This window comes from Ranitomeya variabilis, chromosome 6, assembly GCF_051348905.1.
Source record: "Ranitomeya variabilis isolate aRanVar5 chromosome 6, aRanVar5.hap1, whole genome shotgun sequence".
NCBI classification, from domain to species: domain Eukaryota; kingdom Metazoa; phylum Chordata; class Amphibia; order Anura; family Dendrobatidae; genus Ranitomeya; species Ranitomeya variabilis.
Genome location: NC_135237.1, coordinates 34,492,044 through 34,519,127, shown reverse-complemented (window position 1 = coordinate 34,519,127; position 27,084 = coordinate 34,492,044). Strand labels below are relative to the sequence as shown.

General features: G+C 44.6%; 1 protein-coding gene across 2 annotated transcripts; it reads right to left on the bottom strand.

Annotated features, from left to right (window-relative positions):
• Nucleotides 1–4,097: 4,097 nt before the first annotated feature.
• MTERF1 (mitochondrial transcription termination factor 1) lies at nucleotides 4,098–8,392 on the bottom strand. 2 transcript variants are annotated; one of them, XM_077268214.1, is made up of 2 exons: nucleotides 8,170–8,392; nucleotides 4,098–5,360 (listed from the first exon to the last, which is right to left on the bottom strand). In XM_077268214.1, the coding sequence occupies exon 2, from the start codon at nucleotides 5,334–5,336 to the stop codon at nucleotides 4,158–4,160; it is 1,179 nt and encodes a 392-aa protein (XP_077124329.1). In that variant the 5' UTR covers nucleotides 5,337–5,360; nucleotides 8,170–8,392; the 3' UTR covers nucleotides 4,098–4,157. The 2 variants fall into 2 exon arrangements, with proteins under 2 accessions (XP_077124329.1, XP_077124328.1); XM_077268213.1 differs by lacking the exon at nucleotides 8,170–8,392 and adding an exon at nucleotides 6,916–7,111.
• Nucleotides 8,393–27,084: the final 18,692 nt, after the last annotated feature.

The following is a 27,084-nucleotide window of genomic DNA, read 5'->3' as shown; positions in this document are numbered from 1 at the left end:
GTGAGACTCGGGAGGGAGGGAGCGCAGATTTTCCTAGAATAGTTTGCGGACTCCATATTCAGAGGCCCTAAGTGCTAAAAGAGAAGAATCCCCCCTCAAGTGATCCCATTTTGGAAATTTAGATACAGATGTAGTGAACTCCATGGGCTTTTTCCAAAAACAAGAAGTGGATGTTGCTAACTGAAAATTGCAAAATGACGTTGTAGTGACCAGTACAATATGCCCAGCTCGTGCTTCTGGAGACACGCACCCTTACATTAAGCCGGCACTCATCGCTACAGAAATGCCTAACATGTGGATGCCATGTGTGATTTAGGCACTCTGGGGTTCAGAAGGGAGGGGGATATTTGGATGGCATTATTTGCTGTTTTTTTTAGAGGGGGGGGGGGGGGGGGCAAAGAGCCTTTTCGGTTTTCCAGAGCCTTTCTACTACAAGTAGCCCCCTATATTTCCAATAACAGAAGATGGACCTGAATGGGGACTTGCTTTTGTTGTAGATTGATTTGAAGCTTTTATTGGGAACATTTAACATAACATTTAGGATCACAGTTATCCTGCGCTCTACACTGAGCACTTACTTTGAGGGCTCCATCTAAATCTCTGAGTGACGTGACTCAGATGAAACCCACGAGGGATCCATTCACTAGAATGAGGCAGCAGGCTTACTGTGGACTTCGTCTGGACTCTGTTCAGCTTTGTCCTTTTCAGAAGTGCACAAAACTGTGGTGGATCGCGCTCTTGAGCTCGCCTAAAAAGACGGACACCGCTGGATCACGGGTCAGACGGTGTCCACAATGATTCCATCTGCCTCATTATAGGGAATTTTCCGCCAGAGGTTCCATCTGAATCACGTATTCAGAGATTTACACGGAAACCCCGATGTAAAAGTGCTCAGTGTAGGATAAATGTGTGCCGAGCCTTAATGCGATCTTTGGGAGGCAGAATGAACAAATCAACAGAATTGGTTTTATTTTTAACACAGTTCGTAGTGTGGCATAAGTGATTAGATTATTTTATTCTTCGGGTTGGTGTGATTACAGCAATACCAGATTTATATAGCTTTTTATGTTTGGCTGCTGTCACACACTAAAAGACGCTTTTTATTGCAAAGCATTGCCATATTTTGAGAGCTAGAGTTTTTCCATATTTCTGCAGTCATGTGAGGGATTGTTTTTGCAGGACGATTTGACGTTTTTATTGGTACCATTTTCAGGCACATGACATTTTTTGATCGCTTTCTATTCTGAGTTTTGGGAGGCAGAATGAATGAACAACATAAATTCAGGAATTTTTTCACTTTTTTTATGCCGATCCATGTGGTAAAATTGCTAAGGAAGCAACTTGATTCTTCGGGTGGGTACGATTACAGCGATACCACATTTATATTGTTTTTTTTTTATATTTTGGCTCTTTTACTTAATAGAAACTATTTTATAGAAAAAGAATTATCTGAAATGTTGACCTACTGAAATGTATGTTCAGTAATGCACTCAATGCTTGGTCGGGGCTCCTTTTGCAACAATGCGGCATGGAAACGATCAGCCTGTGGCACTGCTGAGGTGTTATGGAAGCCCAGGTCTGCATTGTTGGGTCTAGGGTCTCCATCTTCCTCTTGACAATACTGTTGTTTGTAAACCAGCTATTGGTACTTTTGGCAGTGTGGACAGGTGCCAAGTCCTGCTGGAGAATGACATTTCCATCTCCAAAAAGCTTGTTGGCAGAGGGAAGCATGAAGTGCTCTAATATATCCTGGTAGACGGCTGCGCTGACTTTAAAGAGTTCGCAAGGCCGAAAAAAGACATTTTGTCCATCCTGTTCAGCCTATATTCCGCCAGAATAAACCCTCAGATCTACGTCCTTCTAGAATTTTGTTACTCTCAAGGAAAACATCCAGGCCTCTCTTGAACCCCTCGACTGAGTTCACCATCACCACCTCCTTAGGCAAGGAATTCGAGATTCTCAAGGCCCTAACAGTAAAGAATCCTCTTCTATGTTGGTGAAAAAACCTATTCTCCTCCAGATGCAGAGAATGCCCCCTTGTGACCGTCACCTTCCTTGGTGTAAACAGATCCTCGGAGAGATATTTGTACTGTCCCCTTATATACTTATACATGGCTATTAGTTCGCCCCTCAGTCGTCTTTTTTCTAGACTAAATATTCCTAATTTTGTTATTAATCTCTCTGGGTATTGTAGTTCCCCCACACTAGACTTTGGTCTTGATAAAACACAGTGGACCTACACCAGCAGATGACATGGCTCCCCAAACCATCACTGATTAAAGAAACTTCACACTAGACCTCCAGCAGCTTGGATTGTGGCCTCTCGGCTCTTCCTCCAGACTCTGGGACCTTGATTTCCAAATGAAATGCAAAATTTACTTTTATCTGAAAACAACACCTTGGACCACTGACAACAGTCCAGTTCTTTTTTCCTTGGCCCAGGTAAGACGCTTCTGGCGTTGTCTATTGGTCATGAGTGGCTGACACAAGGAAGCGACACTTGTAGCCCATGTCCTGGATACGTCTGTGTGTGGTGGCTCTTGAAGCAATGACTCCAGCAGCAGTCCACTCCTTGTGAATCTTCCCCAAATTTTTGAAAAGCCTTTTCTTAACAATCCTTTCAAGGCTGCGGTTATCCCAGTTGCTTGTGCACCTTTTCCTACCACACTTTTTCTTTCCACTCAACTTACCATTAATATGCTTAGATACAGCACTCTGTGATCAGCCAGCTTCTTTAGTAATGACCTTCGTGGCTTACCCTCCTTGTTGAGTATGTCACTGACTGACTTCTGCACATCTGTCAAGTCAGCAGTCTTCCCCATGATTGTGGAGCTACTGAAACAGACTTTGGAACCTTTTTAAATGCTTAGAAAGCCTTTGTAGGTGGTTTTTTTTTTTGTTAATTATTCTAATTTACTGAGATAATGACTTTTGGGTTTTCATTGTCTGTAAGCCATAATCAACATTAACAGACATAAACACTTGAAATACATCACTCTGTTTGTAATGACTCTATATACTACACAAGTTTCACTTTTTGTATTGAACTGAAATAAATTAACTTTCTGGATGATATTCTAATTTTGTGAGAAGCACTTTCCTCAGATTGTAAGCTTGCTAGCAGAGACCTCATTCCTCTTGGTATCTGTTGCTTTATGTTACTATTGTTATGCTGTAATGTCTTTTATTGTCTGTACAAGTCCCCTCTAAAATTTAAAGTGCTGCGGAATATGTAGGCGCTATAGAAATTATTACACACTTGTATATTACTGATCCTGAGTTACATCCTGTATTATACTCCAGAGCTGCACTCACTATTCTGCTGGTGCAGTCACTGTGTACATACATTACATTACTGATCCTGAGTTACATCCTGCATTATACCCCAGAGCTGCACTCACTATTCTGCTGGTGCAGTCACTGTGTACATACATTACTAATCCTGAGTTACATCCTGTATTATACCCCAGAGCTGCACTCACTATTCTGCTGGTGCAGTCACTGTGTACATACATTACATTACTGATCCTGAGTTACATCCTGCATTATACCCCAGAGCTGCACTCACTATTCTGCTGGTGCAGTCACTGTGTACATACATTACATTACTGATCCTGAGTTACATCCTGCATTATACCCCAGAGCTGCACTCACTATTCTGCTGGTGCAGTCACTGTGTACATACATTACTGATCCTGAGTTACATCCTGTATTATACCCCAGAGCTGCACTCACTATTCTGCTGGTGCAGTCACTGTGTACATACATTACTGATCCTGAGTTACATCCTGTATTATACTCCAGAGCTGCACTCACTATTCTGCTGGTGCAGTCACTGTGTACATACATTACTGATCTTGAGTTACATCCTGTATTATACCCCAGAGCTGCACTCACTATTCTGCTGGTGCAGTCACTGTGTACATACATTACTGATCCTGAGTTACATCCTGTATTACACTCCAGAGCTGCACTCACTATTCTGCTGGAGCAGTCACTGTGTACATACATTACTGATCCAGAGTTACATCCTGTATTATACCCCCGAGCTGCACTCACTATTCTGCTGGAGGAGTAACTGTGCTCGATAAAATATGACAAGTGCAAATATTTAATTCAGGATATTAAAATAAAACATATAAAGTGAATCCCCATCATTATTCCCCAACACCCTCCTCCAGGGCCCCCGAGCTGCGAAGTCTCTCCAACTTGGAGGTAAACTTTGCCTGCCCGAGCAGGAGAACGCCGAGGCCGGAGGACCGGAAGTCGTAACCAGAGTCTTTCAGTTGCTTAATTCTAGATTTTATGTTGTTGATATGAAAAGCCAGAATATTCGGGTTGTTGAGAATTTCTTTCACGTCGACCCCACACTGCATCAGGAGCTTGATCTTGTTGGCAAACATGGTGGGCGTCACGAGCAGTAATTTGGGACATGTGAAGATATAGAGGGATATCTCCGCCTCCGTACACCCCAAGGACAGCAGGACCTCCTGCGCGTTTCTATAGTTATTCTCGAAGTACGTGTAGCTGAGGGTGACGATGGGCGAGCCGTCGCCCTGGATCCAGAGGAGCAGCGCGCGGTCATCCAGTTTCATCAGGGACTTTATCTTCTCAATATTGTTTTGGATGCGATTTGTACTTTTGGTTAAAATATAGATATTTCTAGAAATCAAATCCCGGACAAACTCCCGTGGGTCTTTCCCACCTAACTTCGTGCAAAGTCCTAGTAAATACTCCACATTCTGCTTGTTGAGGTCAACGCTGTTTGCAAAAGTTCTTGGCGACTTGACCATTAGCTGACTCAGGACTTTGGGTGGCAATCCGAGGGACTGGAGGTAGCGGATATTTTTGGCTAAGTTCCCGGTATTAGATGTTCGGAAGAAAGACTCTGGGGAACGCTGCGCCACACTCAGGATGGTCACATCTGATTCCAAAACCCCTTTCCAAACGTTCCACATCTTCTCTAAGACGCCTAAATCACGGGTGATCGCCTGTGGGTACCTGGAGATGATGCTCGCCACCATCTTGGCATCTGCACCTTTCTCAGTCAGGAATTGTTTGAGATTTTGCTCGTGTGTACTGGTCTTCTTGAGGAGAACGGCGTGGCGCTTTCTGACCCGCGTCAAGTCCACCCCCATTTTCTCAAGACTAGTCACCAGGTCCAGGTTTTCAATAGGTACTTTTGCTTCATCGTGTAAAAGTTGCTGTGAGCAGAACCTCGCCCGTGGTATATCAGGAACGTGGAGGACACAGCTCACCGCTGCTTTAACTTTCCTTGTGCTTCTCAAACAAGTCACAAAATTCCCAGTTATGTGAATTAACATTTTCATAGCCATGGTCGGGGGCGATGGTGCTTCTGCCTAAAACAAAAAAAAAACAAAAAAAAGGGAATATGTGAAAAATAATAATAATAATTTTAAAAAATGTCAACGACAAACAATAGAAACTTGTGATAGATCTGAGTTCACGGACCATCAGGGTATAGACACCACCATCTTGGATTACTACTTAACCCTTTCACGCACATGGGGGTAACTGTATGTCCTGCGCTGGGATGCCCAGGTGTGGTGGCGGCTCAGGAGATAAGCCCGCTCCACAAGTGATAGATTCCGGCTACATTACATAACCAACATCTCTAACAGCAGCAACCAGAACTCAGATTGCTGTTAACCATTTAAATTCCACTGTGAATCTCCGACAGTGGCATTTAAAAGGACACCATTGCTGATACGAGAGGGCTGCATCCTATCGGCCCCCCTCAGCTGTATGCCGAGCTTCATAGTAGACCAAGATTCATACTATATACTGCAATAATGCGGTATTGCAGTATACAGTATAAGCAACCGTCGCAACTTCAAGTCCCCTAAAGGACATAAAAAACACTTATCTCCAAATGACCCTTTTTTATTATTATTATTATTATTTTAATTTATTTTTTCAAGCTTTTATTGCATCCCCTTGTAGGGTAAATATGACCTGCGAATATGATTCTCCATCTCAGTACAATTGCGGCAATACTAAAAGTGTAGTTTTTGTCCTGTCCGTTCCTTTTTACAAAAAGATGTTAATTTTTTGCTACAAACCGTAAAATAATAATCTATACAGGTTTGGCATCACCGTAATCGTACTGATCGGGAGAATCATACTGTAATAAAAACAAAATTGGGTAGGAGGAAGCGGAATTGCATTGGTTCACACACAACAGTTCATCTCACATGGTAAGAGTTTTTGTTTTTCAGCTCATTACATGTTCACATGAATGGCTTCAACTACAACTTGTACTATGGAAAAAAAAAATCCTACAGCTACGAAGAAGGAGAAATAAATAAAAATCATGTTATGATTGAAAAAATTGAAGGAAAAAAAATAAAAAAAATATCATTAAGGCTATCTGAAAAAAACAGAAATACATAAAAAACAACAACACACAACTAAGAGGGTCAAAAGGACCACCTTATTCTTGTATAATGAAAACTGAGCCGTCCTGAAGGGGTGAAATGGGTTGTCTGAGACAAAAGTCTTTAAAAACCAAAAACCTTACTCTCAGACAACCTAATTTACCCCTTCAGGACTGGTCAGTTTTCATTAGACAAGAATAAAGACCACCTTAGAAACGCAAAACAAATTCCCCCCCCCCCCCCCCCAAGAGCCATAGCATTTTTTTATTATTTTTTTTTTGTTTTTAAATTTTATTTTTTCCAAGAGCCATAACTTTTTTTTATTTTTTATTACCCCTCCCGTAGCTGTATAAGGGTTTGTTTTCTTGCAGGACAACTTGTAGGTAACACCATTCACTTTACTATAAACAGTACTGAAAAACATCCCAAGCGGGAAGCAGTTTTGGTATTTTTTTTTTCTTTCAAACCCCTTTCTCTCATGTATTTTTGAGACCTAACTTCTTAACCCAATAATGACCTGTGGCATTTCTATACATCACAGGTCGGATACGGGCGCATGGCAGGCGCTCAGTAGTCTGTTCCATACAGTCGGCACTTGCTTCAAACGGCAGGGATCAGAACGCTCATGGACTGCGTCTGTTTAACCATTTAAGATCCCGCTGTCAAATGGTTGGAAATGATGCAGGCAACCGCTCAGCACCTGCCTCGCAACCCTGGGGTGCCGATAAAAACAGAAAAATAATTTATAGATTTTTATTTTATTTTAATGTTTTTACTATTTTCTGCAATTCAAAAGCATTACAGTACGTGTGTGTGTGTGTGTGTGTATACGTGTGTGTGTGTACGTACGTGTGTGTATACGTACGTGTGTGTATACGTACGTGTGTGTGTACGTACGTGTGTGTGTACGTGTGTGTGTACGTACACGTGTGTGTGTGTGTATACGTGTGTGTGTGTACGTGTACGTACGTGTGTGTGTACGTGTGTGTGTACGTACACGTGTGTGTGTGTATACGTGTGTGTGTGTGTACGTACGTGTGTGTGTGTGTACGTACGTACGTGTGTGTGTACACGTGTGTGTGTGTGTACACGTGTGTGTGTGTGTGTGTGTATACGTGTGTGTGTACGTGTGTGTGTATATACGTGTGTGTGTGTGTGTGTACGTACGTACGTGTGCGTGTACGTACGTGTGTGTGTACGTGTGTGTGTACGTACACGTGTGTGTGTGTGTATACGTGTGTGTGTGTGTACGTGTGTGTGTGTACGTACGTGTGTGTGTACGTGTGTGTGTACGTACACGTGTGTGTGTGTATACGTGTGTGTGTGTGTACGTACGTGTGTGTGTGTGTGTGTACGTACGTACGTGTGTGTGTACACGTGTGTGTGTGTGTACACGTGTGTGTGTGTGTGTGTGTATACGTGTGTGTGTACGTGTGTGTGTATATACGTGTGTGTGTGTGTGTGTACGTACGTACGTGTGCGTGTACGTGTGTGTGTGTACGTACGTGTGTGTGTGTGTACGTACGTGTGTGTGTGTGTGTGTGTACACGTGTGTGTGTGTTAAGGCAAATCGAAAGTTTAAGTCACAGGGGCTAAACAATAATATAAATAATTTAAAATGAATAAATTCATGATTTTATTTTATTAATTCATTTTTAATTACTTTAACACACACACATACATATATATATCTATTTAATCGTTGTGTCAAAGTCCAACAAAACCAAAAAGTCCAACACAAACCCCAACATTAGTGATAACAGCCTGTTACCTCACAGATACCGCAGGGTAGACGTCCTCATTTCACCTGGAGGATCCCTTTAACGCCTACTAAAAGGAAACAATTCAGAGAAGGTTCCCCAGACACCAGTGATGACCGTCAGCACAAGGACGGGACGCTGAGCGACCGCGCCATGTGAACAAGCAGCGAGCAGCCGCGACCACTGCGCCCGCTCAGCCCCATGTGCGTGCTTCTTCCTGCTTCACTGTTACGCTCTTTCTGATTGGAAGCTTGTGATTAGCTCGGCAGGCTTCTGCCGTGTGATTGGTCAGTTAGTGATGCGCTGTGATTGGCTATGAGCTAAACGACCTTTGAAGATGATGTCATGATCATGTGACCTGTGGTAGATTGCTGAGGGCGCTGCCCACGGCTGCCATGTTGGTACTCCTCCAGTGACTCCCAGCCGTGAGCTTCATGGGTGATGTTTTTAACTACTGCAATACATAGAAAAAGTGATTGGACGATTACAGGTTCATGTCCCCTAAGGATATATATATATAAAAAAGTAAAAAATACTTATTAAAAACAAATTCTCATCTTCCCTTTTGTACTCATTAAGGCCTCTTTCACACTTCTGTTTTTTTTACAGTCACACGCCGTCAAAATGTTCAAAAGACGGATGCACTGGAGCCGTTTTTTTTTTTATGGTTCCAGTGCATCCTAGAAGGCTATGTGCACACGTTGTGTATGCGTCATCGCCGCGTTTTTTCACTGCGAAAACGCATACACAACACAACCCATGATAAAAATAATTAAAAAATCGTGACATTCTTACCTTCCGGCATCCCGTGCAGCCCGTGCAGCCTTCCCGATGCTCGTGATGCTCCGTTCCCAGTAATGCATAGCGAGACAATGACCCACAAAACCGCTACGTCATCGGGTCATTTCACAAGGCATTACTGGGAACGGGAGCATCGCGAGCATTGGGGGGGGGTGGGCGCAGGAAGGTTAGAATATCACAATTTTTGAAGCTACAACACATAATCTTATATCTCAGTTACATGGTTTAAGCTTTTTCAATAATACTCTAATCTACATTATAAGTTTACATACACATGTTGGAACTCAGTTTCAGGTTGTATCGTAAAAATATGACTTCTATACGTTTGTAAACCTGCCTTTTTCCCCTATTTTATAGGGTTTCCTCTCCTTATCTCATATCCCTTCCCTCCCCTTCCTCTCCCTCCTAGTTTACCCTATCCTGTAAAAATTGTTAAAATCCCAATAAAATTATTTGAAAAGGAAAAAAAAAAAAAAAAAAAAAAAAAAAAAAAAAAAAAAAAGAATATCACAATTTTATTTTATTTTTTTATTATTTTTAACATCTTTTTACTATGGATGCTTATAGGCAGCATCAATAGTAAAAAGAGTGAGAGAGAATTTCCCTGACTGGAAATTCTTCCGCGCATGCTCATTTTGAAAAGACAGAACCCGTTGCTGGATTCCTGCATTTGACGGTCAGCGACGGATCCTGCGTCCATAGGCTTCCATTATAGCCAATGACGGACAGCGCAGGATCCATCGCTGAGCGATTTTCCGACGTGCAGAAAAAAGTTCCTCTGAACGTTTTCTCCGCCCGACGGACAGCGATTTTACGACGGATACAGCGCACGACGGATTAAATGGAAGGCCACAATCCGTTGCAAATAGAGGTCTATGAGAAAAAACGGATCCAGCAGAAACATTTGCTGGATCCGTTTTTTTTCACACAACGACAGATTGTGACAGAAAAAGAAAGACGGAAGTGTGAAAGAGGCCTAAATGAAAGAAATAACAACCTAGAGATATTTATTATGGAAGAGACAAAACAAAAAAACAAACTCCACAACTGAGGTTCCAGTCGCCGCCCCTCACCCCCAAACATGTTATGAAAAATGTACAGGCACCAAAATGAGATCTCCTCGTACGAAAAGCATTGCCTTGCGCAGGCGTGTACTCTGGAGGACAGAGAATGAACTTCAATCCAATATTGCGGCCAGCATGCAGCCAGCGGGTAAGGAAAGGGTGAATCAAACACCCGAAAACCCCGCCCATATGACCCAAAACCGGTCCCGCCAAATTCAGGTGACAGGTTCCCTTTAAGGTCAGGACTTTGACTAGGCCACTCCAAAGTCAATTTTGTTTTTCTTAAGCCATTCAGAGTTGGACTTGCTGGTGTGTTTTGGATTATTGTTCTGCTGCATAACCCAAGTGTGCTTAAGCTTGAGGTCACGTACAGATGGCCGGACATTCTCCTTCAGGATTTTTTTGTAGACAGTAGAATTCATGGTTCCATTTACCACAGTAAGTCTTGCAGGTCATGAAGCAGCAAAACAGCCCCAGACCATCACACTACCACCATATTTTACTGTTGGTATGATGTTCAGTTTCTGAAATGTTGTATTACTTCTACACCAGATGTAATGGGACATAAACCTTCCAAAAAGCTCAACTTTTGTCTCGTCAGTCTATAGAGTATTTTCTCAATAGTCTTGGGGATCATCAAGATGTTTTCTGGCAAAACTGAGACAAGCCTTTATGTTCTTATTGCTCAGCAGTGGTTTTCGTCTTGGAACTCTCCTATGCAGGAAATTTTTTTTTTGCCCAGTCTCTTTCTTATGGTGAAGTCATAAACACTGACCTTAGCTGAGGCAAGTGAGACCTGCAGTTCTTTGGATGTTGTTGTGGGGTGATTTGTGACCTTTTGGATGAGTCGTCGCTGCGCTCTTGGGGTAATTTTAGTCGACTGGCCATTCCTGTAAGTTTTCACCACTGTTCTTTGTTTTTGGCATTTTTTATATAATGGCTCTCACTGTTGTTTGCTTGAGTCCCAAAGCTTTAGAAATGGCTTTATAACCTTTCCTAGACTGATCGATCTCAGTTACTTTGTTTCTCATTTGTTCCAGAATTTCTTTGTCACGCTGCTGCTATGCAGGTAGCTGCAGCTCCACTACATGGCAATAGAGTGGAGGGAGGACTGCACACAGCAGGAGCAGACCTGCAGGGCAGCAGCGAGGCCCTCATCAGGTGGCAGTGGAATAGTAAAACAAGCCGGGTCGATATTAGTCTGCAGCGCAGTACCAAAGGAATAAACAAGCACAGAGTCAGAAACAAGCCAAATAGGTCAATACTGGTCAGGAGCAGATATGCCAAAGACAAGAGACAATACAGCAGGTCAGAGTCCAAGCCAAGAAAAGTACCAGGGAGTCCAAACATGGAAACGGGAACACAGAATCGGGATGGGAAGAGGGGAATAAACAGACATGGATACAGTAAGCAAAAGCAGCAGGACGAATCAGGGTTCGCAGAGTCAGCTACACACGCCATAGGCAGAAACTATAACTGACACCACCTGCAGGATGCAGTGGAGAGAAATAGCCGACCTGACGCCAGAACAAGGCAGATAAAAGTTAACCCTTGACATGATCAGACCAGTAAAGAGAGACAGGATACGATACAAAACCTAGTCTGGATCATGACATTCCTTGGATCATGGCATGATGTGTAGCTTTTAAGGATTTTTTGGTCTACTTCACTTTGTCAGTCAGGTCCTATTTAAGTGATTTCTTTATTGAGAACAGGTGTGGCAGTAATCAGGCCTCGGTGTAGCTAGGGAATTTGAACTTCGCATCGCCAAAGATGTGATAAACCACAGTTAACCCCTTAAGACGCAGCCCTTTTTCGTTTTTCGTTCCCCTCCTTCCCAGAGCCATAACTTTTGTATTTTTCCGTCAATAAGGCCATGTGAGGGCTTATTTTTGGCTGGACAAGTTGTACTTTTTAAAGTCACCATTGGTTTTACCATTTCTTGTACAAGAAAACGGGAAAAAAATTCCAAATGCGGTGAAATTTCAAAAAAGTGCAATCCCACACTTGTTTTTTGTTTGGCTTTTTTGCTAGGTTCACTAAATGCTAAAACTAACCTGCGATTATGATTCTCCAGGTCATTACGAGTTCATAGACACCAAACATGTCTAGGTTCTTTTTTATCTAAGTGGTGAAAAAAAAATTCCAAACTTTGCTAAAAAAAATACAAATTGCGCAATATTCCGATACCCGTAGCGTCTCCATTTTTCATGATCTGGGGTCGGGTGAGGGTTTATTTTTTGCGTGCCCAACTGACATTTTTAATGATGCCATTTTGGTGCAGATACGTTCTTTTGATCGCCCGTTATTGCATTTTAATGCAATGTCGCAGCGACCAAAAAAACGTAATTCTGGCGTTTTGAATTTTTTTCTTGCTGCACCATTTTGCGATCAGGTTAATCCTTTTTTTATTGATAGATCGGGCGATTCTGAACACGGCGATACCAAATATGTGTAGGTTTGATTTTTTTTTTTATTGTTTTATTTTGAATGGGGCGAAAGGGGGGTGATTTAAACTTCTATATATTTATTTATTTTTTTCATATTTTTTAAAACATTTTTTTTTTTTTAAACTTTTGCCATGCTTCAATAGCCTCCATGCGAGGCTAGAAGCTGGCATAGCTTGATCGCCTCTGCTACATAGGAGCGATCGTCAGATCGCCCCTATGTAGTAGATTTACAGCATTGCTATGAGCGCCGACCACAGTGTAGCGCTCATAGCAATCTGGCATCAACAACCATAGAGGTCTCAAGGAGACCTCTGGTTGTTATGGCGACGCATCACTGGCGATGCGCTCACTTCCCGCCCGATGGCCGGAAGCGGTAGTTAAATGCCGCTGTCAGAATTTGACAACGGCATTTAACTAGTTAATAGGCGCGGGTAAATTGTGATTCCACTCGCCGCTATTGCGCGCACATGTCAGCTGTACAAAACAGCTGACATGTCGCAACTTTGATGTGGGCTCACCGCCAGAGCCCACATCAAAGGGGGACACATGACATGCGCAGTACTAGTACGGCGCATGTTGTGAAGGGGTTAATTTATGGGTTTTTTTGGAGGGGGCAATCACTTTTTCACACAGGACCCTGCAGGTTTGGATTTCTTTTTCCCTTTATAATAAAGACCTTCATTTATAAACTGCATTTTGTGATTACTTGTGTTATCTTTGTCTAATATTTACATTTGTTTGGTGATCTGAAAAGTGTCACAAACATGCAAAAGAATAAGAAATCAGAAAGGGGGTAAACACACAACTGTATGTAGGGAACTTGTAATGACATATGTAGAAGCACTCTGCACTATAAGGCCGGCGTCACACTAGCGGGTTTTACGGACGTATGAGCGGAGAAAATACGCATTGCACACGGTACAATGATTCTCTATGGGGCAGCTCCTATCTGCCGTATATTACGCATCCGTAATATACGGTATGTTACGGGCGTAGAAAATCGCAGCATGCTGCGTTTGTCAGCGTATTGCGCAAAAAATCCGCCAATGAAAGTTTATGGGGGCGAGAAAATTACGGATTGCACACGGACCAGCAGTGTGACTTGCGAGAAATACGCAGCAGTATTCTCTAGAAAAGCCGGTAATTCAGCGCGGTGTACAGTAAAATCACACTGACAGAATAGAATAGGTAGAATAAATGTGTACACATAGAATAGGTATATATATATACTAGATGGTGGCCCGATTCTAACGCATCGGGTATTCTAGAATATGTATGCGTAGTGTATAGCACAGCCCACGTGGTACATTGCACAGCCCACGTAGTACATTGCGCAGCCCATGCAGTATATTGCGCAGCCCACATTGTATATTGCGCAGCCCACGTTGTATATTGCGCAGCCCACGCAGTACATTGCGCAGCCCACGTAGTACATTGCGCAGCCCACGCAGTACATTGCGCAGCCCACCTAGTACATTGCGCAGCCCACGCAGTACATTGCGCAGCCCACATTGTATATTGCGCAACCCACGTTGTATATTGCGCAGCCCACGTAGTATATTGCGCAGCCCACGTAGTATATTGCGCAGTCCACGTAGTATATTGCGCAGCCCACGTTGTATAGTCACGTAGTATATTGCCCAGCCACATAGCATATAGCACAGTCCATGTAGTATATTGCGCAGCCCACGTAGTATATAGCATAGCCCACGTAGTATATTGCCCAGCCACGTATATAGCACAGCCCATGTAGTATATTGCCCAGCCACGTATTGTATTGCACAGCCCATGTAGTGTATTGCCCAGACCACGTATTATATTGCACAGCCCATGTAGTATATTGCCCAGCCACGTAGTATATAGCACTGCCCACGTAGTATATTGCCCAGCCCATGTAGTATATAGCACAGCCACGTAGTATATTGCCCAGCCCACATAGTATATAGCACAGCCCATGTAGTATATTGCCCAGCCACATATTATATTGCACAGCCCACGTAGTATATTGCACAGCCCACGTAATATATTGCCCAGCCCACGTAGTATATTGCACAGCCCACGTAATATATTGCCCAGCCCACGTAGTATATTGCACAGCCCATGTAGTATATTGCCCAGCCCACGTAGTATATAGCAATGTGGGCATCATATCCCTGTTAAAAATAGAAATAAAATAAAAAATAGTTATATACTCACCTTCCGGAGCCCCCGGATCCAAGCGAAGCGGTTACCGACGCTGCTCGTGCGCTCTGGTCTCAAGAGTGCATTGCGGTCTCGCGAGATGATGATGTAGCGGTCTCGCGCTACGTCATCATCTCGAGAGATTGCAGCATGGACCGGTTACCGGAGCGTCGCAAGCGGGAAAGGCCTGTTGTCGATCCGGGGGCCGACGGACGATGACGATGAGTGTATAACGATTTTTTATTTTTTTTATTATTTATAACATTAGATCGTTTTACTATTCATGCTGCATAGGCAGCATGAATAGTAAAAAGTTGGTCACACAAGGTTAATAGTGGTAACGGAGTGCATTACACCGCGGTATAACGCATTCCGTTACCGCTGCCATTAACCCTGTGTGAGGGCAGACTGGAGGGGAGTACGGAGCGGGCACTGACTGCAGGGAGGAAGGAGCGGCCATTTTTCCGCCGGACTGTGGCCGTCGCTGATTGGTCTTGGCTGTTTTGCCACGACCAATCAGCGACTTGGATTCCATGACAGACAGAGGCCGCGACCAATGAATATCAGTGACAGACAGACAGAAGGACAGAAAGACGGAAGTGACCCTTAGACAATTATAATATATATATATATATGTCAGTGAGACACATATATATATATATATATATATATATATATATATATATATATATATATATATAATAGCCTAGAGAGGGACCATGGTTATAGGACCCCCCCTGGCTAAAAACATCTGCCCCCAGCCACCCCAGAAAAGGCACATCTGGAAGATGCACCTATTCTGGCACTTGGCCACTCTCTTCCCACTCCCCTGTAGCGGTGGGATATGGGGTAATGAAGGGTTAATGTCACCTTGCTATTGTAAGGTGACATTAAGCCAGATTAATGATGGAGAGGCGTCAATTATGACACCTATCCATTATTATTCCAATAGTACGAAATGGTTAATAAAACACACACCCATTATTAAAAAGTATTTTAATGAAATAAAGACACAGGGTGTTGTAATATTTTATTAGACTCTTAATCCACCTGAAGACCCTTGTCACCTGAAATAAAGTTAAAAAAAACAAACAACAATATTCCATACCTTCCGTCGTTCAGTCTTGTCCCACGCTGTAAATCCATCTGAAGGGGTTAAATCATTTTACACCCAGGAGCTCTGCTAATGCAGCTGTGCTCCTGCCTGTAAAACTTGGTGAATGAATGGAGTGCAGGGGAATGTCCTATAGTTGCCTCGAGTCGCGGTGATGCGCCCTCTGCTGGATGAACTCATATGAACTTGAGCTTGAGAAAATATTCTGAAAAGTTCCCAGGCTCGAGTTCATACGATTTCATCCAGCAGAGGGCGCATCACCGCGACTCGAGGTCACACGCCCCAGGAAGAAGAATATTCATCGAAACGCGCGTAGGGGTTTTCAGGTCTCGTGTTCCCCATTGCGGTAAATATACTTTGAGGTCTCTTGCCACGGTGTTTAGCATCTCACCATGTTTAGGCATTTGAGTTGAGCATACCAGCATGACTTCATGTTAGGGTTTTCCCTCGGTATTGGTTCAATTGCGGCTCATCTAACACTTGCTTACATAGGTGATTGTGTATACTTAGGTGCACACCCTTGGTAACGGTCACTGATTGCCTCTTCTACAACGGCAGTTGTTCATAGTTACATGTATGCACCGTGCACTTTATTTATAGCCTCTAGTGATATTATTTGCCGCTATCATGTCGACTTATACGGTAAATAGCCACTTAGTGGCATGCTGAAATGAATGTACTTGTATCGACATTTAGATACTTATATGGGTTTTCATTAGACCTGTGGTGGATCGGAGGTACTTTCTATACTATGTGTGTATTTATGGTTGAGGTTTTTACCATTTTTTTTGTTATAATAAAATATATAATTGTAACTATACATTCGTGTGGCCTGTCTTGAATTATTTTCTGGATAGGCTTTTGTGTTGGCACTAATCTATGTAGGGGCACTCTGCTGGCACTGTTATATGTAGGGGCACTCTGCTGGCACTATTATATGTAGGGGCACTCTGCTGGCACTGTTATATTTAGGGGCACTCTGCTGGCACTGTTCTATGTAGGGGCACTCTGCAGGCACTGTTATATGTAGGGGCACTCTGCAGGCACTGTTATATGTAGGGGCACTCTGCAGGCACTGTTATATGTAGGGGCACTCTGCTGGCACTGTTATATGTAGGGTTACTCTGCTGGCATTGTTATATGTAGGGGCACTCTGCAGGCACTATTATATATAGGGGCACTCTGCAGGCACTGTTATATGTAGGGGCACTCTGCTGGAACTGTTATATGTAGGGGCACTCTGCTGGCACTATTATATATAGGGGCACTCTGCTGGCACTGTTATATTTAGGGGCACTCTGCTGGCACTGTTCTATGTAGGGGCACTCTGCAGGCACTGTTATATGTAGGGGCACTCTGCTGGCACTATTATATGTAGGGGCACTCTGCTGGCATTGTTATATGTAGGGCCACTCTGCAGGCACTGTTATATGTAGGGGCACTCTGCAGGCACTGTTATATGTAGGGGCACTCTGCTGGCACTGATATATGTAGGGGCACTCTGCTGGCATTGTTATATGTAGGGGCACTCTGCAGGCACTATTATATGTAGAGATACTCTGCAGGCACTGTTATATGTAGGGGCACTCTGCTGGAACTGTTATATGTAGGGGCACTCTGCTGGCACTATTATATATAGGGGCACTCTGCTGGCACTGTTATATTTAGGGGCACTCTGCTGGCACTGTTCTATGTAGGGGCACTCTGCAGGCACTGTTATATGTAGGGGCACTCTGCTGGCACTATTATATGTAGGGGCACTCTGCTGGCACTGTTATATTTAGGGGCACTCTGCTGGCACTGTTATATGTAGGGGCACTCTGCTGGCACTGTTATATGTAGGGTTACTCTGCTGGCACTGTTATATGTAGGGGCACTCTGCTGGCACTATTATATGTAGGGGCACTCTGCTGGCACTGTTATATTTAGGGGCACTCTGCTGGCACTGTTCTATGTAGGGGCACTCTGCAGGCACTGTTATATGTAGGGGCACTCTGCTGGCACTGTTACATGTAGGGTTACTCTGCTGGCATTGTTATATGTAGGGGCACTCTGCTGGCATTGTTATATGTAGGGCCACTCTGCAGGCACTGTTATATGTAGGGGCACTCTGCAGGCACTGTTATATGTAGGGGCACTCTGCTGGCACTGATATATGTAGGGGCACTCTGCTGGCATTGTTATATGTAGGGGCACTCTGCAGGCACTATTATATGTAGGGATACTCTGCAGGCACTGTTATATGTAGGGGCACTCTGCTGGCACTGTTATATGTAGGGGCACTCTGCTGGCACTATTATACGTAGGGTTACTCTGCTGGCACTGTTATATGTAGGGGCGCTCTGCAGGCACTGTTATATGTAGGGGCACTCTGCTGGAATTGTTATATGTAGGGGCACTCTGCAGGCACTGTTGTATGTAGGGGCACTCTGCTGGCACTGTTATATGTAGGGGCACTCTGCTGGCACTATTATATATAGGGGCACTCTGCTGGCACTGTTATATGTAGGGGCACTCTGCAGGCACTGTTATATGTAGGGGCACTCTGCTGGCACTGTTATATGTAGGGGCACTCTGCTGGCACTGTTATATGTAGGGGCACTCTGCTGGCACTGTTATATGTAGGGGCACTCTGCAGGCACTGTTATATGTAGGGGCACTCTGCTGGCACTGTTATATGTAGGGGCACTCTGCTGGCACTGTTATATTTAGGGGCACTGCTGGCACTGTTATATGTAGGGGCACTCTGCTGGCACTGTTATATGTAGGGGCACTCTGCTGGCACTATTATATGTAGGGGCACTCTGCTGGCACTGTTCTATGTAGGGGCACTCTGCAGGCACTGTTATATGTAGGGGCACTCTGCTGGCACTGTTATATGTAGGGGCACTCTGCTGGCACTATTATATATAGGGGCACTCTGCTGGCACTGTTATATTTAGGGGCACTCTGCTGGCACTGTTCTATGTAGGGGCACTCTGCAGGCACTGTTATATGTAGGGGCACTCTGCTGGCACTATTATATGTAGGGGCACTCTGCTGGCACTGTTATATTTAGGGGCACTCTGCTGGCACTGTTATATGTAGGGGCACTCTGCTGGCACTGTTATATGTAGGGGCACTCTGCTGGCACTGTTATATGTAGGGGCACTCTGCTGGCACTATTATATGTAGGGGCACTCTGCTGGCACTGTTATATTTAGGGGCACTCTGCTGGCACTGTTCTATGTAGGGGCACTCTGCAGGCACTGTTCTATGTAGGGGCACTCTGCTGGCACTGTTATATGTAGGGGTACTCTGCTGGCACTATTATATGTAGGGGCACTCTGCTGGCACTGTTATATTTAGGGGCACTCTGCAGGCACTGTTATATGTAGGGGCACTCTGCTGGCACTGTTATATGTAGGGTTACTCTGCTGGCATTGTTATATGTAGGGGCACTCTGCAGGCACTGTTATATGTAGGGGCACTCTGCAGGCACTGTTATATGTAGGGGCACTCTGCTGGCACTGATATATGTAGGGGCACTCTGCTGGCATTGTTATATGTAGGGGCACTCTGCAGGCACTATTATATGTAGGGATACTCTGCAGGCACTGTTATATGTAGGGGCACTCTGCTGGAACTGTTATATGTAGGGGCACTCTGCTGGCACTATTATATATAGGGGCACTCTGCTGGCACTGTTATATTTAGGGGCACTCTGCTGGCACTGTTCTATGTAGGGGCACTCTGCAGGCACTGTTATATGTAGGGGCACTCTGCTGGCATTGTTATATGTAGGGCCACTCTGCAGGCACTGTTATATGTAGGGGCACTCTGCAGGCACTGTTATATGTAGGGGCACTCTGCTGGCACTGATATATGTAGGGGCACTCTGCTGGCATTGTTATATGTAGGGGCACTCTAGAGGCACTATTATATGTAGGGATACTCTGCAGGCACTGTTATATGTAGGGGCACTCTGCTGGAACTGTTATATGTAGGGGCACTCTGCTGGCACTATTATATATAGGGGCACTCTGCTGGCACTGTTATATTTAGGGGCACTCTGCTGGCACTGTTCTATGTAGGGGCACTCTGCAGGCACTGTTATATGTAGGGGCACTCTGCTGGCACTATTATATGTAGGGGCACTCTGCTGGCACTGTTATATTTAGGGGCACTCTGCTGGCACTGTTATATGTAGGGGCACTCTGCTGGCACTGTTATATGTAGGGTTACTCTGCTGGCACTGTTATATGTAGGGGCACGCTGCTGGCACTGTTATATGTAGGGGCACTCTGCTGGCACTGTTATATTTAGGGGCACTCTGCTGGCACTGTTCTATGTATGGGCACTCTGCAGGCACTGTTATATGTAGGGGCACTCTGCTGGCACTATTATATGTAGGGGCACTCTGCTGGCACTGTTATATGTAGGGTTACTCTGCTGGCACTGTTATATGTAGGGGCACTCTGCTGGCACTGTTATATTTAGGGGCACTCTGCTGACACTGTTCTATGTATGGGCACTCTGCTGGCACTGTTATATGTAGGGTTACTCTGCTGGCATTGTTATATGTAGGGGCACTCTGCTGGCATTGTTATATGTAGGGCCACTCTGCAGGCACTGTTATATGTAGGGGCACTCTGCAGGCACTGTTATATGTAGGGGCACTCTGCTGGCACTGATATATGTAGGGGCACTCTGCTGGCATTGTTATATGTAGGGGCACTCTGCAGGCACTATTATATGTAGGGATACTCTGCAGGCACTGTTATATGTAGGGGCACTCTGCTGGCACTATTATATGTAGGGTTACTCTGCTGGCACTGTTATATGTAGGGGCGCTCTGCAGGCACTGTTATATGTAGGGGCACTCTGTTGGCATTGTTATATGTAGGGGCACTCTGCAGGCACTGTTGTATGTAGGGACACTCTGCTGGCACTGTTATATGTAGGGGCACTCTGCTGGCACTATTATATATAGGGGCACTCTGCTGGCACTGTTATATGTAGGGGCACTCTGCTGGCACTGTTATATTTAGGGGCACTCTGCTGGCACTGTTCTATGTAGGGGCACTCTGCAGGCACTGTTATATGTAGGGGCACTCTGCTGGCACTATTATATGTAGGGGCACTCTGCTGGCACTGTTATATTTAGGGGCACTCTGCTGGCACTGTTATATGTAGGGGCACTCTGCTGGCACTGTTATATGTAGGGGCACTCTGCTGGCACTATTATATGTAGGGGCACTCTGCTGGCACTGTTATATGTAGGGGCACTCTGCTGGCACTATTATATGTAGGGGCACTCTGCTGGCACTGTTATATTTAGGGGCACTCTGCTGGCACTGTTATATGTAGGGGCACTCTGCTGGCACTGTTATATGTAGGGGCACTCTGCTGGCACTATTATATGTAGGGGCACTCTGCTGGCACTGTTATATGTAGGGGCACTCTGCAGGCACTGTTATATGTAGGGGCACTCTGCTGGCACTGTTATATGTAGGGGCACTCTGCTGGCACTGTTATATGTAGGGGCACTCTGCTGGCACTGTTATATGTAGGGGCACTCTGCTGGCACTATTATATGTAGGGGCACTCTGCTGGCACTGTTATATGTAGGGGCACTCTGCAGGCACTGTTATATGTAGGGGCACTCTGCTGGCACTGTTATGTAGGGGCACTCTGCAGGCACTGTTATATGTAGGGGCACTCTGCTGGCACTGTTATATTTAGGGGCACTCTGCTGGCACTGTTCTATGTAGGGGCACTCTGCAGGCACTGTTATATGTAGGGGCACTCTGCTGGCACTGTTATATGTAGGGTTACTCTGCTGGCATTGTTATATGTAGGGGCACTCTGCTGGCATTGTTATATGTAGGGCCACTCTGCAGGCACTGTTATATGTAGGGGCAATCTGCAGGAGCTGTTATATGTAGGGGCACTCTGCAGGCACTGTTATATGTAGGGGCACTCTGCTGGCACTGATATATGTAGGGGCACTCTGCTGGCATTGTTATATGTAGGGGCACTCTGCTGGCACTGTTATATGTAGGGGCACTCTGCTGGCACTGTTATATGTAGGGGCACTCTGCAGGCACCGTTATATGTAGGGGCACTCTGCTGGCACTATTATATGTAGGGGCACTCTGCTGGCACTGTTATATGTAGGGGTACTCTGCTGGCACTGTTATATGTAGAGGCACTCTGCAGGCACCGTTATATGTAGGGGCACTCTGCTGGCACTGTTATATGTAGAGGCACTCTGCAGGCACCGTTATATGTAGGGGCACTCTGCTGGCACTATTATATGTAGGGGCACTCTGCTGGCACTGTTATATGTAGGGGTACTCTGCTGGCACTGTTATATGTAGGGACACTCTGCAGGCACTGTTATATGTAGGGGCACTCTGCTGGCACTGTTATATGTAGGGGCACTCTGCTGGCACTATTATATGTAGGGGCACTCTGCTGGCACTGTTAGGCCGGCCTCACACTAGCGAGTTTTACGGACGTAAGAGCGCAGAAATTACGTCCGTAAAACTCGCAAAATAAACGGCACAATTATTCTCAATGGGGCTGCTCCTATTAGCCGTATATTACGGTTCAGTATTATACGGCTTTCTACGGCCGTACAAAATCACAGCATGCTGCGTTTGTCACCGTATTGCGCAAAAAAATCGCCAATGAAAGTCTATGGGGGCGAGAAAAATACGGATTCCACACGGACCAGCAGTGTGACTTGCGAGAAATACGCAGCGGTGTTAGTGAAAAGTCGGTAATTCAATTGCCGGCTTTTCATTTCTCCTGCACAAACCCGACAGGATATGAGACATGGTTTACATACAGTAAACCATCTCATATCCCCTTTTTTTTTGCATATTCCACACTACTAATGTTAGTAGTGTGTATGTGCAAAATTTCAGCGCTGTAGCTGCTGAAATAAAGGGTTAAATGGCGGAAAAAATTGGCGTGGGCTCCCGCGCAATTTTCTCCGCCAGAATGGTAAAGCCAGTGACTGAGGGCAGATATTAATAGCCAGGAGAGGGTCCATGGTTATTGGCCCCCCGTGGCTAAAAACATCTGCCCCCAGCCACCCCAGAAAAGGCACATCTGGAAGATGCGCCTATTCTGGCACTTGGCCACTCTCTTCCCACTCCCTGTAGCGGTGGGATATGGGGTAATGAAGGGTTAATGCCACCTTGCTATTGGAAGGTGACATTAAGCCAGATTAATAATGGAGAGGCGTCAATTATGACACCTATCCATTATTAATCCAATAGTACTAAAGGGTTAAAAAACACACACACACATGATTTAAAAGTATTTTAATGAAATAAACACAGCGGTTGTTGTAATAATTTATTGTTCTCTCAATCCATCAGGAACACCCTCGCTTGGAAAAATAATAACCGCACAAGATACATACCTTCTGGTGAACCGTCTCGTCCCACGAAGTAATCCATCTGAAGGGGTTAACTAATATTACAGGCAGGAGCCCTGCTAAATGCAGCTGTGCTCCGTGCCTGTAATCCCCGGCGAATGAATGAAATGTAGGTCATTGACCTATAGTTACCTTCAGTCGCGGTGAGGCGCCCTCTGGTGGATGTTCTCATGAACTGCAGCCTGGGAACTTTTTTAAAGAGAGACAGGATACGATACAAAACCTAGTCTGGATCATGACATTCCTTGGATCATGGCATGATTTGTAGCTTTTAAGGATTTTTTGGTCTACTTCACTTTGTCAGTCAGGTCCTATTTAAGTGATTTCTTTATTGAGAACAGGTGTGGCAGTAATCAGGCCTCAGTGTAGCTAGGGAATTTGAACTTCGCATCGCCAAAGATGTGATAAACCACAGTTAACCCCTTAAGACGCAGCCCTTTTTCGTTTTTCGTTCCCCTCCTTCCCAGAGCCATAACTTTTTTATTTTTCCGTCAATAAGGCCATGTGAGGGCTTATTTTTGGCTGGACAAGTTGTACTTTTTAAAGTCACCATTGGTTTTACCATTTCTTGTACAAGAAAACGGGAAAAAAATTCCAAATGTGGTGAAATTTCAAAAAAGTGCAATCCCACACTTGTTTTTTGTTTGGCTTTTTTGCTAGGTTCACTAAATGCTAAAACTAACCTGCGATTATGATTCTCCAGGTCATTACAAGTTCATAGACACCAAACATGTCTAGGTTCTTTTTTATCTAAGTGGTGAAAAAAAAATTCCAAACTTTGCTAAAAAAAAAATAAAAATTGCGCAATATTCCGATACCCGTAGCGTCTCCATTTTTCATGATCTGGGGTCGGGTGAGGGTTTATTTTTTGCGTGCCCAACTGACATTTTTAATGATGCCATTTTGGTGCAGATACGTTCTTTTGATCGCTCGTTATTGCATTTTAATGCAATGTCGCAGCGACCAAAAAAACGTAATTCTGGCGTTTTGAATTTTTTTCTTGCTGCACCATTTTGCGATCAGGTTAATCCTTTTTTTATTGATAGATCGGGCGATTCTGAACACGGCGATACCAAATATGTGTAGGTTTGATTTTTTTTTTATTGTTTTATTTTGAATGGGGCGAAAGGGGGGTGATTTAAACTTCTCTATATTTTTTTTTTTTTTTTTCATATTTTTTAAAACATTTTTTCTTTTTTAAACTTTTGCCATGCTTCAATAGCCTCCATGCGAGGCTAGAAGCTGGCATAGCTTGATCGCCTCTGCTACATAGGAGCGATCGTCAGATCGCCCCTATGTAGTAGATTTACAGCATTGCTATGAGCGCCGACCACAGTGTAGCGCTCATAGCAATCTGGCATCAACAACCATAGAGGTCTCAAGGAGACCTCTGGTTGTTATGGCGACGCATCACTGGCGATGCGCTCACTTCCCGCCCGATGGCCGGAAGCGGTAGTTAAATGCCGCTGTCAGAATTTGACAACGGCATTTAACTAGTTAATAGGCGCGGGTAAATCGTGATTCCACTCGCCGCTATTGCGCGCACATGTCAGCTGTACAAAACAGCTGACATGTCGCAACTTTGATGTGGGCTCACCGCCAGAGCCCACATCAAAGGGGGACACATGACATGCGCAGTACTAGTACGGCGCATGTTGTGAAGGGGTTAATTTATGGGTTTTTTTGGAGGGGGCAATCACTTTTTCACACAGGACCCTGCAGGTTTGGATTTCTTTTTCCCTTTATAATAAAGACCTTCATTTATAAACTGCATTTTGCAATTACTTGTGTTATCTTTGTCTAATATTTACATTTGTTTGGTGATCTGAAAAGTGTGACAAACATGCAAAAGAATAAGAAATCAGAAAGGGGGTAAACACTCACACAACTGTATGTAGGGAAATTGTAATGACATATGTAGAAGCACTCTGCACTATAAGGCCGGCGTCACACTAGCGGGTTTTACGGACGTATGAGCGGAGAAAATACGCATTGCACACGGTACAATGATTCTCTATGGGGCAGCTCCTATCTGCCGTATATTACGCATCCGTAATATACGGTATGTTACGGGTGTAGAAAATCGCAGCATGCTGCGTTTGTCAGCGTATTGCGCAAAAAATCCGCCAATGAAAGTTTATGGGGGCGAGAAAATTACGGATTGCACACGGACCATGCGTGTGACTTGCGAGAAATACGCAGCGGTGTTCTATAGAAAAGCCGGTAATTCAGCGCGGTGTACAGTAAAATCACACTGACAGAATAGAATAGGTAGAATAAATGTGTACACATAGAATAGGTATATATATATACTAGATGGTGGCCCGATTCTAACGCATCGGGTATTCTAGAATATGTATGCGTAGTGTATAGCACAGCCCACGTGGTATATTGCACAGCCCACGTGGTATATTGCACAGCCCACGTAGTACATTGCGCAGCCCATGCAGTACATTGCGCAGCCCACATTGTATATTGCGCAGCCCACGTTGTATATTGCGCAGATCACGTAGTACATTGCGCAGCCCACGCAGTACATTGCGCAGCCCACCTAGTACATTGCGCAGCCCACGCAGTACATTGCGCAGCCCACATTGTATATTGCGCAACCCACGTTGTATATTGCGCAGCCCACGTAGTATATTGCGCAGTCCACGTAGTATATTGCGCAGCCCACGTTGTATAGTCACGTAGTATATTGCCCAGCCACATAGCATATAGCACAGTCCATGTAGTATATTGCGCAGCCCACGTAGTATATAGCACAGCCCACGTAGTATATTGCCCAGCCACGTATATAGCACAGCCCATGTAGTATATTGCCCAGCCACGTATTATATTGCACAGCCCATGTAGTATATTGCCCAGACCACGTATTATATTGCACAGCCCATGTAGTATATTGCCCAGCCACGTAGTATATAGCACTGCCCACGTAGTATATTGCCTAGCCCATGTAGTATATAGCACAGCCACGTAGTATATTGCCCAGCCCACATAGTATATAGCACAGCCCATGTAGTATATTGCCCAGCCCACATAGTATATAGCACAGCCACGTATTATATTGCACAGCCCACGTAGTATATTGCACAGCCCACGTAATATATTGCCCAGCCCACGTAGTATATTGCACAGCCCACGTAATATATTGCCCAGCCCACGTAGTATATTGCACAGCCCATGTAGTATATTGCCCAGCCCACGTAGTATATAGCAATGTGGGCATCATATCCCTGTTAAAAATAGAAATAAAATAAAAAATAGTTATATACTCACCTTCCGGAGCCCCCGGATCCAAGCGAAGCGGTTACCGACGCTGCTCGTGCGCTCCGGTCTCAAGAGTGCATTGCGGTCTCGCGAGATGATGATGTAGCGGTCTCGCGCTACGTCATCATCTCGAGAGATTGCAGCATGGACCGGTTACCGGAGCGTCGCAAGCGGGAAAGGCCTGTTGTCGATCCGGGGGCCGACGGACGATGAGTGTATAACGATTTTTTATTTTTTTTATTATTTATAACATTAGATCGTTTTACTATTCATGCTGCATAGGCAGCATGAATAGTAAAAAGTTGGTCACACAAGGTTAATAGTGGTAACGGAGTACATTACACCGCGGTATAACGCATTCCGTTACCGCTGCCATTAACCCTGTGTGAGGGCAGACTGGAGGGGAGTACGGAGCGGGCACTGACTGCAGGGAGGAAGGAGCGGCCATTTTTCCGCCGGTCTGTGGTCGTCGCTGATTGGTCGTGGCTGTTTTGCCACGACCAATCAGCGACTTGGATTCCATGACAGACAGAGGCCGCGACCAATGAATATCAGTGACAGACAGACAGAAGGACAGAAAGACGGAAGTGACCCTTAGACAATTATAATATATA